Here is a 19,789-nt window from a genome sequence, read left to right as displayed (position 1 = left end):
TAAGGGGCTTCCGGCATGGGGTTGTGTGTACTGACAGTAGTGTGGGCAAACGACACACCATGTACTACTAGCGGTCAACCATCTTGTTTCATTACTACTACTACTACTACTACTATGGGTCATCTTACCCCACTGTACCACCACACACCTCTCACTCCCCTATTCCTCCTCTCCATTCCCTCTCGCCTCCCCACTCCACCTTCTCCCACTCACTCTTGCATCAGTGTTACAGGGGAAGCTAAACTTATACCTACAAAAATAACTATTGTAGATTTTGTAGTTCAGGGAAGCAGCAGCCTCCTCCAACCTCTCAGTGTGTGTGTGTGTGTGTGTGTGTGTGTGTGTGTGTGTGTGTGTAGTAGTAGTAGTAGTAGTAGTAGTAGTAGTAGTAGTAGTGTTTGTCGTACACCTACAGCACACAATCACAGCAACACCTCAGTAATGTATTCTCCAGGGCGGGTACAGCCTCAAGGTGGTCGTTCCTGGGCCCATAGGCGTACGTCAGCGTTGGGCCTCCCTGACGTGTATAGCCATCATACACTATAGCCTGGACCACGGACACCAAGACGGACGGACAGATAGACAGACATACAGACAGAGACAGACAGACAGACATATACAGACAGACAGACATTCACAAAAATCCTCATAAAATTAACACAAAATCAGCTTGTAGTATATTAATAAAAACCAAATATCTCACTAATGATTTTTTTTTTACTTACAAAGAAAATGTTTCGTTTATTTGTCACTTTTTTTGGTTTCTTCTGTTATTGTTTTTATAATCTTGAACGAAACTCGGAAACACATCATCATACCCGATGGCGCTCTCGTCTTGGGAGTGAGGCACTGGTATTCTGGCACTCTTAGTCTTGGGGTATAAGGCACTGGCACTCTGGTACTGGCACTGTGGCATTGGAGGTTATCTTCACCCCCTCCCTCCGTGATAACATGGTTTGTATTATCAAGACAGGCAACAGTGGATTGCTCAAAGATAACAGTATGTACAGCCGTGTGTGTGTGTGTGTGTGTGTGTGTGTGTGTGTGTGTGTGTGTGTGTGTGTGTGTGTGTGTGTGTGTGTGTGTCATATACATTTGTAATCGTTGTTTGTTTTTATTTCAGCTATTAAATTAATGTCACCCAATACATCTGACCTTTAATACCCACCACTAGCCACCCACCCAACACCCGGCACTGGATGTTGCACAGTATTTTAAATAAATTCTTTGTTTAGTTCTGTACATAAAGGGTAACTTATTAACAGTTGCGTGAGAACAGACGTGTGAGGCAGTGTGTCTGGCCGCACACTTTGTTATTCACATTTGCGTGAGAGGTATTCAAGCACATTGTAGGTTTGGTTCTACACATGGGAACTGATATAGCTACTAAGTGCAAAAAAGTGGATACAATCTTAATATGTCGGCTATCTTGCCATTAGAGATAAAGTGTTGTGCCATTCTCACACACACACACAGTGTGCTTGGACCTGTCCCTAAAAGGTTCTATCTTCACACAGTCGAGGACGTAGTGTTCAAGTGTGTGGCCATACCACACACTTTTCATTTACAGTAGTCTTGTTCACATCTGCTTGAGGAACATACTGCCAAAGGTACTTATATCCTAACCTTAATCTAGCGGTTACAACATCTTGTTATCTAGTGATCTTGTTACTTGCTCCATATACATGTTTCACTTGATACATCTCATCATGGTAAACTGTGGGTCGACTAGTGCCTGTTTGCACTTGTCTGCTTGCATCAAATTCATCAATAAGTTCCTTCCAAATTACAGTTTTAAGGGTTCTTTTTGACAGACCCAGATTGTATTCAACGGTGTCTTTGTTAGACGCGAGTTTGGCGAGGGCATCAACTCTGTCATGTTTTATGAGGCCTATGTGAGAGGGGATCCACAACAGTTTGACCTTGACACCCCGGTCAACAAGGTACGCATATTTGTGTCTGGCTTCAGAGACAAGCGCGTGACAACTTGAGTGAAGGGTGTCAAGGGCAAGTAGTGAGGATAGAGAGTCAGTGATGATGACTGTCAGTAACAGTGGTTTCAATGAATTTAATAGCTGTGAGTATGGCAATTAATTTGTAGAGTGGATGCCCAGTTGTTAATTCTACCTTCTTTCTCAATTGTATTACCGTCAGGTTGAGTCACAACAATAGCACTTCCAGCCCTCCCACAGGCGGTGTTCAGAGATCCATCACTGTAGATGGTCTGTGTGATATCATCAGTCTGTAGAGTGTGTATGTGTTCAAGAGCGGATATGTCGGTATTGTGATATCGAAGGGAACTGTCCGCCAGGGTGGCAGGAAGCGCTGTTGTGTCTCAACTTTGTACAGGTGGTCTAGTCTAAACGTCTTCATATGTGTAGCTGTAGTTTGGATCCATTTAGACTCACCAGTCCCATGGTTCATACATTCTAGCAACTTTAAGGAAACAATGTTCTCAGGATCACCACACAGAAGCCTCAGGGTTGTCATGAGGTTGCCTTCATTTATTATATCTTTGACACTGGGTATACCTAGTTCTTTCCTCATATTAAGTACTGTACTTGATTGCTCATGGGGCATCCTAGGATAATTCTGAGGTGTGTGTGTGTGTGTGTGTGTGTGTGTGTGTGTAATATTAAGGTCGTTTATCAAAAAAGTAGACACCTCCCTCTCTCTCTCTCTCTCTCTCTCTCTCTCTCTCTCCATCTATTACTTCTTTTCCTCCTCAATCCATCAACTTGTCTTCCGTCTGTCCACTTCCCCTGGGTGATCCATCAACCCAGGGTAACACCACTCCATCCATCTGTACCTTTAACCATCTATCAGTCGGCCTGTCGGAGTCTGGCCTGGCCCTCTGCATCGCTTCACGTTCTTCTTTCGTTTTACACCTTTTATCATCATCATCACAAGAGGAGAAAAATGTTCCTCAATGATCCGGATTCAGGTTACGGATTCACGGGGATGTGTGTAAAACGCGCGCTGATTGGTCCTTAACCACTATGACGTCTATGAGTGTTTTTAATGTGACAAGCTCTGATTGGTTCTTACCCATTATGAAGTCACGAGTGTCACCGATATGACGAGCGTTGATGGGCCCTTACCACCATGACGTCTATATGTCTTTAATATGATGAACGCTGATTGGTCCTTGCCACTATGACGTCTACTTGTATTTACACTATGACGAGCGCCTATTGGTCCATACTTACCGTGAAGGAAGGCGGGAACTTAACACATCGTCGAGCATTATAATGAGTCTCAAATGATTATAATGATGTGATTATAATGAAGAAGGGTTTAAGAGTTATTAAGTGCCTAGTTTGAGACGAGTAATAAGATGAAGTAAAGGTTTAATTAGTAAAGGTTAAGTGAGTCGGATATTTTGAGCGGGAAAATATTCACCGGACAGCTGATGGTGTGACGTAATCACCATTATTATTACGTCACGACACCTCACCTTTAATGACGTTATTTACACCATTAATTACATGGTGGCAGTAATGTTATGAATCAGTGTGTAAACTTCCTTGTACTGTACAGGTATTGTGTGGGAGTTATCAGTGCTTGTTAATGGGTGGAGGTGTGTTGTGGTTGTGGTGGTTGTTGTTGTGGTTGGTGGTGGTGGTTCTTGTTATTGTTATTATTATTATTATTATTATTATTATTATTAACTCCACACACACACGGGCGCCATCTTGAGGGGAGGTAGGGGAGGGAGGTAGGGAAAGGGAGAGGGAGAGAGGAGGGAGGAATGGGGGTAGGGAGGAGGGAGGGAGAAGGGGGGTAGGGAGGAAAGAGGGAGGCGGTCGATGCCTGACTAGAAGTGAGAAGTCAATCACTGTTAACGGGTTATCTCTTGCTTGCCACTGCCAGCAGCACCCGGAACGCCAGGCGCACACACGTTACTTCTCGAGGGTGACACACGTCTCGAGGGTGACACATGTCCTGAGGGTGACACATGTTCTGAGGGTGACACATGTCTCGAGGGGTGACATGTCTCGAGGGTGACACGTCTCGAGGGTGACACATGTCCTCGAGGGTGACACACGTCCTCGAGGGTGACACACGTCCTCGAGGGTGACACACGTCCTCGAGGGTGACACATGTTTGTCCTCGAGGGTGACACACGTCCTCGAGGGTGGCACACGTCCTCGAGGGTGAAACATGTCCTCGAAGGTGACACATGTCCACCAGTTAATTTCACGTAAGTCATTTTTCTCTATAAACTCGTCCGCCATTTTCATATCTATAATTAAATTACACAGACAAATTTATAATATATAATAATCAATTATTTCTTCCTGTTAACTAGTGGGGGTGAGAGGGGGGTAATTTTGGTTCTACTTGCCCCCTTCCTTCTCTCCCCTTCCTCTTTTCTCCTTCTCCATTTCTCCGCCTCCCAACCCCCCTACTCCCTTTTACCCTCCCACTCTCCTCCTCCTCCTCCCTACTCCCCCTCCCTACTCCCCTCCACCCCACAAGGTAATTTCTGCCCCGTATCAGGAAATGTGTTTTTTTTTTACCTTTCCCGTTCGATGACTTCAGGTACTGGCGGACAAGTTCAGACCCAGATGCAACCACACCTGTATACATAATTGAAGAGGTGTTTGTATGTATATTTCAGAGGTGTTTGTATACATATCTTAGTGGTACTTGTATGTATATTTCAGGGGTGCTTCTATACATATTTCAAAACCATTACAGTACACGTATACTACACATATACTGTATACATATTACATCACATCACCTTGTAAAAATATACATATGACAAATAGTTATACCTAGTTACCTGTATGACAATAACATACAGGTATACATATATAATTACAGGTAAAGGTATTTTTAATTACAGATATATAAATTAGTATATATACACCTTAATTATAGTTACATATATCTCACATAATTAATTAACATGAAATATAATAAGTTTAGTTAAGTAATTAAATATATTAGAACTTACATGTTTTTCATTTTAGTTTCAGGAAGATATTTATTTTTTCTTTAATATTTTCCTCTCCATTTTTTCTCCTTTTACGCTGTTTTTTTATTTTTATTTATTTTTAGTTTATTTATTTTTTGTGGAGAGTTGAGGTGTTGAGACTGGCTGGCGAGTGAGTTTGATGTATGTATGTATGTATGTATGTATGTATGTATGTATGTATGTATGTATGTATGTATGTATGTATGTATGTATTAGAGATAGAGATACGGGGTGAGAGAGAGAGAGAAAAGAGAGGAACAGACAGACAGAGAGAGAGAGAGTAATTATGGACGCCACGAAGGATGGCCCCTCGACCTATCGCCTCTTAATTTAGGGAAGGACGGCCTTCCCCCCTCCTCACCCCCACTATCTTAGCTCACACACCCAACAGGATGCCAAGAGATAGGAAAATACACAAAATAAACAAGTTCTTCCTCCCCAGATGAATGGTGTGGGTGGTGGTGGTGATGGTGGTGGTGGTGGTGGTGGTGGTGATGGTGGTGGTGGTGGTGGTGATGGGTGGTGGTGGTGGTGGTGGTGGTGATGATGGTGGTGGTGGTGATGGTGGTGGTGGGGGTGGTGTGTTTTGTGTGTGTGTGTGTGTGTGTGTGTGTGTGTGTGTGTGTGTGTGTGTGTGTGTGTGTGTGTGTGGAGAAAGATGATGATGTACCAATATTAAGTAGGGACCTTGGAAGTCTGCTCCTAAGACCCTACTGTCCTGGTCTCTCTCTCTCTCTCTCCCCCCTCTCTACTCGTGTATAGAACTTATTAATGTCATCCCTAAACCCACATCTGATGTCCATTGTGTGTGTGTGTGCGTGAGACAGGCAGTTGTGTTAGGGTGTGTGGTGGTGGTGGTGGTGGTAGCCTTGTGTGTGTGTGTGATGTGTGGTAGGTGGAAATAATAGTGATTGTGGTAGGTGTGGTGTAGAGTAGCAAGGGTGAGTGAACCAGCTGCGAGGTCGAGGATTACCAACTTCCACCAGTTGAATGAGAGGGGGGGGTGAGGGAGAGAAAGAGGAGAGGAGGGGTGGTGAGGATGAAAAAGAGGGAGGGAGGGGTGGTGAGGAGAGGGGAGGGAGTGGTGAGGGGAGGGAGGGGTGGTGAGGGAGAGAAAGGGAGGAGGGTGGTGAGGAGAGAAAAAGGGGAGGGAGGGAGGTGGTGGGGAGAGAAAGAGGGAGGAGGTGGTGAGGGAGAGAAAGGAGGAGGGAGGGGTGGTGAGAGGGAGGAAGACTTGAGAGGAAGAGGAGGTGGTGGAAGGGTGGGAGGAATTAGAGAAGGGGAAGGAAGAAGTTGGGGAAGGAAGAAGGAAGGAGAGGACAGGAGGAGGAGGCTGGAGGAGGGTCTGAAGGCTACTAATGGATAAAAGGACCATCAGATTTTTGTGTGTGTGTGTGTGTGTGTGTGTGTGTGTGTGTGTGTGTGTGTGTGTGTGTGTGTGTGTGTGTGTGTGTGTGTGTGTGTGCGTGTGTGTGTGTGTGTGTGTGTGTGTGTGTGTGTGTGCGTGTGTGCGTGTGTGTGTGTGTGTGTGTGTGTGTGGAGGCAGGCCAGAGGTAGACACAGGTGGTTCTGGTCAGGTGAGCCAATCCATCACCAACCAACAGCTGGTCTGGCCCTTAAGCCTCCTTGATGTGTGTGTGTGTGTGTGTGTGTGTGTGTGTGTGTGTGTGTAAATAACGACCAGCTGACATTTAGTTCTTGCGTGAATGATGACACTAACTACTTTATGAGGTGTACTTAACAACCCATTAGACCAATAGGAACATAATGGAGCCAAGTAATTAGTACCACAACATAGGTAAAGGTGCTTGTTTGTATACCTGTACTGTCTATGTATACTGTATACCTATACTGTCTATATACAGCCTGAGGAGATGTATACGTGTATGACTCTCTCTCTCTCTCTCTCTCTCTCTCTCTCTCTCTCTCTCTCTCTCTCAGTATATGTGTCATGTCAGTATGTGTGTCATGTCAGTATATGTGTCATGTCAGTATATGTGTCATGTCAGTATATGTGTCATGTCAGTACTCAGGGAGCTTCATGTGTGTCGGATACTGAGGCGACATACTGAAGTAAGTAATGGGAGGTTGACGAAGATGGGAGATAGAGAAAAGGAGAGAAGAAAGAGGGAGGAAGAGAAAGATGGGGAGAGAGAAGAGGTAATGGGGAGAGAAGAAGAGGGGAGGAGAGGTAGGGGAGGGGAGAGGGGGGAGGGGAGGGAGAAAGGAAGAGGAGAAAGAGGTAGAGGAAAGAAAAGACAAGGACAGCAGGAGGTAGAAGAGAGGAGGAGGAGGAGGAAGAAGAGAGAGAGAGAGAGACAGAGAGAGAGAGGAGGTATAGAAAGCTTGTGCCAGGAATCGATCTGAGAGGAGTGAGAGGTAGGTAGAGGGCGTGGCTGTGGTCCTGGCAGGGAGAGTGAGAGCAGATGGTGTGACGGAGGGTGTGGTCGGAGGGAGAGGGTGTGGGCGGGGAGTGTGACAGAGGGTGGGGAGGAAGGGTGTGGATAACAGGAGATAGTATAAGGGAGGGTGTGGTTGGAGAGGTTTGAGAGAGGATCTGGTTAAGGGAGAGGGTGTGGTCGGGGAGTGAGTATGAGGGAGGGTGTGGACGAGGGGTTTGAGGGAGGAGGGTGTGGTTGTTGTTGTGAGAGAGAGAGAGAGGGTGTGGTTGAGAAGGAGGGTGTAAGAGAGGGTGTGGCTGGGGAGTGTGAGAGAGGAATGGAGGGAGGTAGGGGTGTGGTTTGGAAGAAGAAGAAGAGAGCAAAGGGAGGGGTCTGATCGGGGACTGAGAGAGAGAGAGAGAGAAGTGGGAGCAATTTTTCCAGTGGTTTTCGGTAAAAATATTATTACCGTGATCTGCTAAGCTGACTGACTGACTGACTGACTGACTGGCTGAATGACTGACTGACTGGCTGACTGACCATGATAATAATACACTACACTATGTATACTTTTCGGTATTCATGATGATACATATTGCAATATTATGTATAACTGCTGTGCTTTTGATGTGAAATATACAGTATATTGAATTATTTGGCCACTCGTTGTGTGTGTGTGTGTGTGTGTGTGTGTGTTCAAAGATACCGACAGCAAAACACGATATATTTTCTCTCTCTCTCTCTCTCTCTCTCTCTCACTCTCTCTCTCTCTCGTTGGTATGATTCTTCACCTTACCTGCAGCCACCACCATCACCTGTTCACCTCATCTTTATCAATAACCTTAGCGCCTATGTCTTACGCAATCAGTTAACACAAATACCTAACCTAACATGATTAAATACCAGAAGAAGAATTATTTCACTAAGGCATAATTCACAGGCAAGAACCTCATCCCGTCTCCCACATCTTGGCCCCAACAACTTCTACAGGAGTTTTAATGTAGCAGTGAACTCAAACTTATCCATCCCAGTTGATAAAAAAAAAAAAATGGAAAAAAAATGGAAAAAAAATTATTGAGATCTAATATTTGGTTACGACAACTTCAACCTCCCTCACTCCCTCCCTCACCTCATCTCCTCATCTCCTCCTATCTCCTCCTCCCCACCCCTAAGTGATGTACTTGTGTCTGAGGTGTTGTTTTAGGCTACCTCTCAGGGGGTTTGAGTGGATATGTAAGGTGTTATCTCAGGTGAGGATGGTGACGTGTGTGTGTGTGTGTGTGTGTGTGTGTGTGTGTGTGTGTGTGTGTGTGTGTGTGTGTGTGTGTGTGTGTGTGTGTGTGACCCGTGCCTCATCAACTACACCATCAGCTGATCAGGCGTCTTGTTAACGAGGTCTGGGAATATACACAAATCCCATACCTGTACAGTGCCACACACACATACTCTATATACATACATACATACATACATACATACATACATACATACACTCCTCCAGATATTACTCCCAGGTAATTAAACTCACAGCTTCTAAAACTGTTTGTCACTCAGATATTTCCTCAAACTACAACTTTTATTTATCACGTAATTTTAAAAGTTTTGTTCTACTGTATATATTTGGACCTTTTTTACTTGGTGATGGTGATGGTGGTGTATGGTGATGGTGATGATGGTGGTGGTGATGGTGGTGATGGTGATGGTGATGATGGTGATGGTGATGGTGGTGATGGTGGTGATGGTGATGGTGATGGTGGTGATGGTGATGGTGGTGGTGGTGGTGGTGGTGATGGTGATGATGATGGTGGTGATGGTGGTGATGATGGTGGTGGTGATGGTGGTGATGGTGATGGTGATGATGGTGGTGGTGATGGTGGTGATGGTGATGATGGTGGAGCAGGACTGAAGGGGTATTGGCATAATTTATTTGGTCATTCATTCCTATTAGCTCCGTTTTATACCAAAGTGGAGCATTGTGTGTTGTGTTGTGCCCCCCTGGCCTGTGGCACTAATGGGTGTGTGTGTGTGTGTGTGTGTGTGTGTGTGTGTGTGTGTGTGTGTGTGTGTGAGTGTGTGTGTGTGACCCCTGACCTTTGTACCTCACTCATACACACACACTACACACCTCACTCTCTCTCTCTCTCTCTCTCTCTCTACAATGCTGTTACCTCCTCCATCATTACTCCCTCCTGCCTCTCTCCCCTACCTTCCCCCCCTCCTCCCTCCCCCTCACCCCATACTGCCCCTCGTATATAGAAATACACTGGGCATCGTAACACTAGGAAGAGAAAGTAAACAGAACAAAACAAATAATAATAAACAAATAAATAAATATGAAAAATAAATTGGAAAAATAGGAAATAATGTGGATGGGGTACTATAAACTAGCTGTATCCTTATTAAATTAACTCACACACACACACACATACACACATGCACACACACCTATACATATATACACACACACAACACACACACACACACACACACACACACACATACACACACACACACACACACACACACACACACACCTATAAAACACACACACACACACACCTTTACCCATACACACACACATACACACACACACACACACCTTTACACACACACACACACACGCACACACATGCACACACACCTATACATATACACCCACACACACACCTTTACACACACACACACACCTGACTTAACCTAACCTAACCAAACAGAACAAGACTTAACAGGGTAGTACAGTACTTACTTTACTTGCGTGACGGTCTGTTGTGTGTCTCTCTCTCTCTCTCTCTCTCACTTTCCTACACTCTCCTCCTCTCCCATATCTCTCCCACTCGTCTCCTCGCAAACACTACAAAAGATGAGGTGAGAGTGAGTGTGTGAGAGAGTGTGTGAGAGTATGGGAGTAGGAGTGCGTTGCTACCTCCACCACCACCACCCAACGACTGACTGCCTAGTGCCTACTGCTAACACCACCACCCGCGCCTGCCTCTCGTATTTAAGATTCATAACATACACGACTACGTACTCAAGCGCACAGAAATGAGTACACGCACATTCAGATGTACACATACACACACACATACGTACATACATACATACATACATACACACATTACATACACGCGCGCGTAAGTTCATTCAGTTCTTTACATACGCAAATATAAACCCACACACAAACACACACACCTCCAGAGTCTCATCTAGATATATATTTCCTCTCCCTCCCTCTCACCCCTACTCCCTCTCCCTCTCATCTCCCTCTCACCTACATTCACTGCTACTCATTATGTTGTTACCTCTCTCCTCTTCCTCTCTCCTCCACTCCTTGCTTTCTCCTCCATTTTCTCCTTCCTCCCTCTCTTTCTGTCCACACTCCTCTTCCCTCTCCCACCTCCTCCCCCATTCCCTTCTTCCTCCTCTCCCTTCCATCCTCCTCTTCCTCATCCTTCTCCTCTTCCTTCCTCCTCCTCCTCCTCCTCCTCCTCTTCCTTCTGTCCTCCTTCCTCTTCCCTCTCCTCCCTTTATGTAGTGAGTCATGTTTATCAGTACCTCCTACATTTCCTTCCTCCCTCCTTCCCTCATCCTCGCCTAGGGTGGAGGGGGGTCCTTTGGGGGTCCTACGGGGGTCCTGAGGGTTCTCGGGGAGTCCTTTTGTCCTCAGCTTCCTGGTTGCCTCTGCTCCATCTGACGCCTCCTCCCCTAACCCAACCCCTTAGGTAGAGTTACGGTGTTTAATCATCAGGTGGAATAAGCTCCTGGGGAAGGGGTTGGGGGGGTTAATCTTCAGGTGGTTCAACTCTTCCAATGCTAAAAAAATTTAACCCATTCCAAGATTTTTTTTTGGGGGGGTGATGGTGTTGTATATAAGTCATGGTTAACAGTTACTCCAGGGTGTGTAAGGTCTTCTGTTGGGGAGGAGGAGGAGGAGGAGGAGGAGGAAGAGGAGGAGGAGGAGGAAGAGGAAGAGGAGGAGGAGGAGGAAGGGAACAAAAAAAGAAGGAAGAGTGCCGGCAGTAAGTCCTCCACCCAAGCCTCTCTCTCTCTCTGTTTACATTAGGACAAGATGAGGGCGATTACTGGCCGCTGGGGGCATTAATACGGCTTGGACCAGGGATTTAGGGCACATCGAACTAGTCTTGACACACACACACACACACTCACGCACACACACACACACGCACGCACACGCACGCACACACACGCACACGCACACGCACACACACGCATCGCACGCACACATGCACACACACACACACACACACATAGATTTAAGGTCGAGTCTGTGTTTGAGCTTTTGGAAATTGTTTTGTGTATGTATGTATGTATGTATGTATGTATGTATGTATGTATGTCGGAAGGAAAGCTTGTAAGGGGGGAGGGAGGGGAGGGAGGGGAGGAGGGGGTCCGCTAAGTATCTATATCCTCGAACAGTTCTCAAAATAGCAGCCAAGACCAACACAGGTGACATAACCCAACACAACCACAAGATCGAATAGTAATTTCCTCACAACGGAGATACGATTCAAGGAACAAGTGAGGTGTAGCACTGTTATCACCCGAGGTCTTAAGGTGGGAGGGAGGGGGGCATTGTTCCATTGAATAGAATTTCTTGCCATTGGAGGGAAGTGGAATTCTCAGAGACTAAAGTTCGACTTGTTTTGTGATTTAATGAAGGGGTGGAGGGGGTGGAGGGTGGGGGGGGAATGGTGGAGGGTATGAGTGGTGGAGGGGGTGAGTGGTGGAGGGTGGTGAGTGGAGGTGGGGGTAGTGGTGGTAGTGGTAGAAAGTAGTGATGGAGGGAAGTAGTGATGGTAATCGAGGGAAGTGGCGTCTTTATTTAATTTCAACGCTTTATTATTGTGTATGGTTATCATGTCGTAGATGTGATTAAATTAAGAAAAAAAATTAGCGTTAAAAAAAATCATTTCTTGACAAATCCAGATTCAGGACAGGTCAGTGGTGACGTCACGTGTCAACTCAGCTGGGTTTGTTTACATGAGGAAGAACAACAATGGCCGTCAGTCTCCCTCCTCCTTCTCCTCCTCTTGGCGTTTTTATGCGAATTTCTCTCCTCCCCCTCTCCTTCCCCCTCTCCTTCCCCCCTCCCTTCCCCCCCTCCCCCTCACACAGTCTTTGTTAAACTTTACAAGACTTGGCAGTATTTGAGACATCTTTTCACCATTTCGTACAGTGATGTGACATTTTTTATTATTATAGAAAACGGTGAAGTAGAGTATATTTTCAGGGGTTACTCTGGTGTTATGGAATAATATAAATTTGGGGTGAAAATCGAATTTGTGAATTAATTTGTTGGTTTTTATTTGTTTAATTGTTTGGGGCACCTGAAGAATAGCCGCCCCCCAGCTTAGTTCACCTGAGGCTTAAACACCCTAATGCTACAACTCCCACTTTCGTAACTACCCCCAACCATCCACCCCCTCCTTCCACCCTCTTAACTCCACAACCCTTCTTCATCCACCCTCACCAACCCCCAACTCCCCCCTCCCCCCAACCCCCCTCCCTCCTCCCCTCTCAACCAAACGCCGTCTTCACAAAATCCAGAAAAAAGTGAAAATAGGAGAAGAATTTGATGAATAAAGATGGCGAATAAGAAGGAAGAGAGAGAGAGAGAGTGGGTTGAGAAAGAGGCACATGGAGAGAGAGAAAAGAGATACAAGAGAGACATACAGTGAGCGAGAGAGAGAGAGAGTGTGTGACTATCAGTAATTATGGCAATTTCAGAGATGCCATCGTGCCTGGCTGAAGTGTTGCCAGATAATTGATTTATCAATCACCCCTCTCACCCCCACCCCACCCCTACACCCCACACCCCCTACACCCTCTACACCCCCACACCCTCTACACCCCCACACCCCCTCCCACACCCCCACACCCTACACCCCCACACTCCCCACACCCCACACCCCCACCCCCCCCCCCACCCTCTACACCCCCCACCACACCCCCACACCCCCACCCACACCTCTACACCCCCACACCTCTACACCCCCACACCCTCCACCCCCACCCCCACACCCTCCACCCCCACCCCACACCCTCTACACCCCCACACCTCTACACCCCACACCTCTACCCCCACACCTCTACACCCACCCCACCCCCCTCACTCACACCACTTGTTGTTTTTAGCTGAAGCACAACAGATAACGGGACTTACTGTTTGGACTATTGCTTAATGGACAACAGATGTAGGAGGTCACTTTACGCGTTATGAGAGAGAGAGAGAGTACGTCCTGTGATGGACTGATGGTGGTGGTGGTGGTGGTGGTGGTGGTGATGGTGATGGTGGTGGTGATGGTGAACGACTCTTGACGTGGTCGTTACCTCGGGTAGGAACAGATGGCAGCAATACATGGGTTAGTTCCTTCCAATATACAACTGTGCTGGGGGAGGGCCTGTGTAATAAAGGGTCTCTCTCTCTCTCTCTCTCTCTCTCTCTCTCTCTCTCTCTCTCTCAAAGACCTTAGAGAAGCGTCAGTTAGGCTCAATGAAGAATTGACGCCATCTTTGTTTCCTTTGGTTTAAGCCAGCGAATAGGATGCGTTCTCTTATCTCCCAGTGTGGAATAAATCAACCAATGAGAATCCATCTCTTAAATCATAGGTTAAGTCAGCCAATCAGAAGCGTTCTCGTACCTCTAAGTAGGGAAAATTTTTACCTTATCAACCAATAAGAATCTACTGTAAATTATCAGAATAAAAACATTAAAAAACACAAAATACAAAAAATCTGAATAAATAAATGTTAATTAAAAAGATTCAATAATTTTCAGTATATAAAAAATAAAAGAATAGATATTTAAATAATCAAAATCACCTTTATCGTTATGGTCCCTTGATTAAAAGTTTATATTCAACATCTCGGTCAATAAACTAATGTTCACCTGGATATTAATTAGCCTTTCTTCCAAGCTTATAATCACCTGTTAATTAAAAACCCCTAACGCTACCTGAGGGGGTTAGATTAGATAAGACAACATTGATATATTAATTATTCTCAAAAAGCATAAATAAATACAATAATAAAATATAATAATCCTCGTACACATTTTTTTATTATACTAACAAGCTTAAACAAATGAATGGATAAATAAATAAAACCTTGGAGGGATGACATTGTGGGCTGGCCTCGACACATTGCTCAATAATTACATTTACATAATAATTCCAATTAAACGGCGGTAAATTGGAACGGTTTATTTGGCGGCCAAATTGGTGTTTTGATGATAATTTTCTACTTAATTGTTTGTGTCGTAATGTTGGGGATCATGTGAAGATTAGACACCCCCTTAGTTTATTTCACCTCTCCCTCACATATTGTGTTTTGATCCTTCCCTTACCTTCTCACCCTCTCCCTTACCTTCTCACCCTCTCACCCCTCCTTCACCCTCTCCCACACACCCCTCCTTAACCCTCTCACCCCTCCCGGAAAATAAATATATAATTTTTTTGTTCATGCATTTAATCATAATTTTTTTTAAGTCTTCCATGTTCGTGTGAAGAAGAAAACGGGTGTCGTCGCGTTAAAGAAAAAGAAAAATTTTGGAGGGTAAACTTTAGTAAATTTATTGAAAAGGGTTTAATAACACACACGACCAAATCCCTTAGTAAAGAACTTTATTTTAGGCTCAGTAAAGTTAGAGTTAAATACTTATATGTACCAGAAAGGAGAGTAATCTTTGGTGACCTGCAACCTGAGTCAACATTCTGACACTCATAAACCTTTTGTAGACGGTTAGGTTAGGTTAGGTTTTGGTTAGACTTTCTTAGGTTAGGTTAACTTTAAGGTATTTAATTATCCCATCAAATCAGGTGGGAAACAGGTGAGACTCTCAGAACGTGTGGCTCAGGTATACAGGTAATACGACAATGAAGCCTTGACAGGTAACTTGTGACTCGCTCTCTCATACCTGTGTGTGTGTGTGTGTGTGTGTGTGTGTGTGTGTGTGTGTGTGTGTGTGTGTGTGTGTGTGTGTGTGTGTGTGTGTACGTAGGTGGTTCTAGGTGGTTAATTGTATGTACGTACGTGTTATATGTATGTATGTATGTATGTATGTATACACTTGCTATATAACCTACCAATAATATATACACGTGAAGCAATACTCTTACATGATATATTAGAAGAACTGTCTGCTTGTATGTCGCCCACTACAAAAAACCGACACCATACACTTTCACCACCCACCACGAGGCTTGAGTTCCTGTATCAATATCCACACTGACGACGAACACACGGCAGCTGATGATGTTAATGAGTGACCGAGGGGAGGGTGTATCTAGGTGTAGCGTCTGAGGAGAGGGTGTACCTAGGTGTAGCGTCCCGGGTGTTGAGGTGAATTCTGACCCCCCCAAATCCAGGACTCACAACACTGTACCACCACCACCACCATTACTACTACCACCACCACCGCATATTGTTTAAAAGTCTTGTGACACACTTCCTGCCACACACCCACACACACACACCCACACACCCACACACACACACACACACACCCACACCTCGTTTCTGTGTCTTCATCGTCATCAACAGTGGGCACTCTGTCCTGCCTCAGGGGTTTACTTGGTCTCATATTTGGAGGGAATGTGTGTAGCTTTTCTGTATAGTTTTGGTGATGATATATTTCGTTATACTTCTTTTAGGATATTTTTTATTTATTTTTTCATAATAGATTAGAGAAAGTTTGTTTTTTGTTCATAAGATACGGAATTTCTTTGTTTGTTTTGGTTAGGATTTTTTTTCACTTTTTTTTTTTTAGTATCGTGAAGTTAAATATGTATACGTTTATTGTTCAGGAAATTAGTACTGTTTAACTTTCTTGCACGAAGATTTGATATTTAATTTAGTGTTCTTTGAGATGAATCCGGGTTGAGGAACTCTAAAAATAACGCCATTTTTGTTGGTTGTTGTGGGTTGGTTCCTGGGCACGTGTTGTATGTGGTGGCCGCTAGAGGAGATGGGATGGTCGTCACGGTCTTACTATTGACTTGGTGGTGAGTGTGAGGCTACGGACAGGACTGTGGCGAGTGTGGTCGGTGGGTGGTGGAGGCGGTGGTAGAGGGTGATACAGTGGTGCTCCGGCCAGCCTCTAGGGTAGCGCCCACCACACTCTTGCCGGTGATGTCACTGAGGTGGTCTCTGGCGCCCTCCCACAGACAGACAGGGGGGCGGGGCAGGGCGGCCAGGCAGGGGCGGGGTAGTGGAGGGGCTGTGCTAACTAGGGTGGAGCGTGGGTCGTGGGTGGCCAGGGTGGAGCGTGGGTCGTGGGTGGCCAGGGCGGAGCGTGGGTCGTGGCTAGCCAGGAGGGGCTGTGCAGCGGGAGGAAGGGAGTGCAGCAGGAGGGTGGGGTAAGGCCTAACGGGCAGCTGCGGAGGGTGGACGTGGCCCCCAGAAAGGCCAGGATGAGTCAGGAAGGAGCCCAGACTGAGGTGGGCCGGTACGAAAGAAGACACAGTGTGGGTGGCGCTGGAGAGGTGAGAGGCGAGGTGGGTGGGCGGCGCCAGTGGGTGAAGGAGGGGCGGCCCTGGGTGGGTGGCGTGCAGGAGAGTGGCAGCCAGGGCAGAGTCCCAGTAGGGCCAGGCCAGGGCCAGACGCTGCCTCTTGTCCTTCATCCTGCGGTTCTGGAACCACACCTGGAATAACCATCATGATGTATTGTTGACCTGATAATACGTTAACGAGGTGACATAAGACTAAGTGTTACCTTTGTTTAGATCAGCACACACACACACACACACACACACACACTGTATACTGAATCTTTGTTGTTATAATGCTCTTGCCTTTAACTTACTGTAGATTCAACACCGTTTTGGTCGTATATAAGAAGGGTGTTGTTCAGAGTGACCCGCCGAGTATTGTAAGTGTTCTCCGCCAGTCATTTCGGTTCCTTCCTGCACCTAACAATTGAGCCATGAAGTGTGACCAACGCTAGACATCCATGGAGACCAGTTAGTTATTAGTAATAGAGTTACCTACTATAAATATATATATAAATATGCGCTGCTTGTGTAACTGGCATGGGGGGGAAGATAAAATACTTTAGTTAGTCTAAGAAATATTAATGAGAGAAAACGTGAGCTGAAGGGATACACTGGAGGGCTAACTATAGTATATACCGTGTACCTTAACCTGACTCCCTGTGTTGTTATAAACTTTTCTTCAACACTCATAATACTTTAGCAGCTGACGCAATATATACATAAATAATAAATGGTTCTATTAATAATATAGTAAATCATCATCTGGTTTACTTCCAAATGAACCAAATAATTTAACATTGGAGCAACGCAAACCACAAAACCGTACATTGCATCTGTCGTTCTGTGATTCCGAATGTATATAGTTACACCCATAGTAATACGAAGACACTAAATTATATATAAAACTGTACATAAACGAAGCAAAGAAGTTGTTACGTCACTTATGAATACATTATTGTTACGATTAAATCAGATTGGGTTAGTTTGGATAATTTTTTACGATTACATTAGGTTTAGGTTAGTTAGATTTAATTACATACATGAAATTATACTTGATATTTTTGTTTCATAATTACTTTTATATATTTTGATCTGAAGAAAGTTAAAAGTTGATAGTATTAATATTGTTAGGTTAGGTTAGGTTAGGTTAGGTTAGGTTAGGTTAGGTTAGGTTAATAGTGTCCACGGGGAGATTAAGTGTTATGTGGGTAAGTGGATAGTGAGAATGACCTTGTTTACAATAGTACCTTTATAGTAGCCTCGGGTAGGTTGAGCTCGGCAGCCAGTTCACAGCGTCTGGGTCGACTCACGTAATTCTCCCTCAAAAACTCTCGCTCCAGCCTCGTCACCTGTTCCCTCGTGAAGGCTGTCCTGTACCTGCCGGGCACCGTCACAAGTCATCGTCACCAGCAGTAGTAAACATCACGTATTTAAGCGATCACATGAGTACCACACAATGATACACCTGATTCATTATCCTTTTTTTTATAGGTTTTTGAAGTTTAAGAATTTAAGTTACAGTTCTTACCTGCGTATACCCGAATCTTGCGTACCATCAGCGGCGGAGGAGGCAGGTGAGGCCAAATGATGAACGCCACCGCCGCCGCTCACGTATTTGTCTGGCGAACTAATTGACCTGAATCCTTCGCTCAGGTGTAGGGGGCTCACTGGTCCCTGTTGACGAGGGGGTTCCGACGACAGGCAGTGGGAGACGTATGAAGACTGAGTGAGGAGCTGCTCTTCCCTGGCTGACGTGGGTGACTGTCTCAGATCAGGACGTGTTGGGGTCGTGGCTTGGTGTTGTGTTGGGGTTGGGGTCGTACTTTGGTGTTGTGTTGGTGTCGTGGCTTTATGTGTTGGTGTTGGGGTCGGGGTCGTGGCTTGGTGACGTGTCAGTGTAGGGGTCGTAGCTTGATGGTGTATTGATGTAGGGGTCGTGGCTTGGTGGCGTGTTAGCGTAGGGGTCGTACTTTGGTGTTGTGTTGGTGTTGGGGTCAGAGTTTGTTGATGTGTTGGTGTAGGTGTTGTAGTTTGGTGACGTGTTAATGTAGAAGTCGTTGCTTGGTGTTGTGTTGGGGTCGTAACTTGGTGTGTTAGTGTAGGGGTCGTGGCTTGATGACGTGTCAGTGTAGGGGTCGTGGTTTGGTGTTGTGTTGGTGTGGACGTCATCGTGGTTTGGTAATGTGAATTTCTGGTCAGTTCGCCTTGAGGGGAATGTGACACCGCTGATAAGGACGGTGAAACTCGCTTGTGGGTGACCGAATTCCTGTCGAAGCGTAGTGGAATGTATGGGTGTGAATGGTGAGGGAAATGTAAGTGTTGTGAGGTGGTGTCTGAGGATGATGGCAACACCTCCTCCTCCTCCTCTTCCTCACACTCATCGTCACTCGTCAGGGGTATTCGTCCACTCTGAGACTGAATCTTGTCCTCAACATTGTGAAAATGGAGTTTGGGTGGAGTGTGGAGGGTGGAAGGTTCGGCTGGGGAGACGGAGGGAGTGTGTGGTGGGGTGACAGGCATGGTCGTCGATCCCTCGGTGCCGCCACTTGATCCACGACCCAGCGAAGACGACCCCTCACCACCACCACGGGTCAACAGTCGTACCAGTGAGACGTTCTTCTTGCACTGTTCCATCACCTCACACCTCGTGCTAAGACTTGTGACCTAAAATATAATAATATCCGGCAAGAAACACCTGCCGGAGCACCGTCAGAGCAGAGCACCTTCAGGAGTGACCCCCACCAAAGACCCCTTGTCAGTATTTCCTTCCCTGTTCCCGCATACCTGCACTGTCTGTATGCCTCCATAGTTTATATATACATGGCAAACCAATTATAAAACTGTATGATATTTTTACTGAATTATTATTATTATTGTTATTATTACGCTTATCTCAGATTAAATGTGAGTTG

General features: G+C 45.6%; 2 protein-coding genes across 3 annotated transcripts in view; both read right to left on the bottom strand.

Moving 5' to 3' along the window:
- Window positions 1-10,308, bottom strand: part of LOC121870004 (carbohydrate sulfotransferase 1-like) — a 24,078-nt gene extending 13,770 nt beyond the window's left edge. Inside the window, exon 1 of one of the 2 annotated variants that reach the window (XM_042371704.1) lies at window positions 10,115-10,308. The gene's annotated coding sequence lies outside the window, so the exon portion shown is untranslated. Of the gene's footprint in view, window positions 1-725; window positions 911-10,114 lie in introns of those variants that run through there. The other variant, XM_042371703.1, reaches the window with a different exon arrangement.
- Window positions 10,309-16,400: 6,092 nt separating this feature from the next.
- Window positions 16,401-19,397, bottom strand: LOC121869922 (homeobox protein XHOX-3-like). Its single transcript, XM_042371487.1, has 4 exons — window positions 19,253-19,397; window positions 18,406-18,625; window positions 18,125-18,254; window positions 16,401-17,027 (listed from the first exon to the last, which is right to left on the bottom strand). Exons 1-4 carry the CDS (start codon window positions 19,395-19,397, stop codon window positions 16,401-16,403), a joined length of 1,122 nt encoding a protein of 373 aa, XP_042227421.1.
- Window positions 19,398-19,789: the final 392 nt, after the last annotated feature.

Source organism: Homarus americanus, unplaced genomic scaffold (assembly GCF_018991925.1).
Source record: "Homarus americanus isolate GMGI-L3 unplaced genomic scaffold, GMGI_Hamer_2.0 scaffold14467, whole genome shotgun sequence".
Taxonomy (NCBI): Eukaryota; Metazoa; Arthropoda; class Malacostraca; order Decapoda; family Nephropidae; genus Homarus; species Homarus americanus.
The sequence above is the reverse complement of the archived record's forward strand: the minus strand, read 5'-3'. Positions and strand labels throughout refer to the sequence as shown.

Bases quoted from the DNA above. Each gene is read 5' to 3' on its own strand.
- LOC121869922 (XM_042371487.1), bottom strand. From the start codon at position 19,397: ATGCCTGTCACCCCACCACACACTCCCTCCGTCTCCCCAGCCGAACCT. The intron at 18,255-18,405 runs GTAAGAACTGTA...GGTGCCCGGCAG, and splicing joins CAAGATTCGGGTATACGCAG to GTACAGGACAGCCTTCACGA. The intron at 17,028-18,124 runs GTACTATTGTAA...TGGTTATTCCAG, and splicing joins TACCCGAGGCTACTATAAAG to GTGTGGTTCCAGAACCGCAG.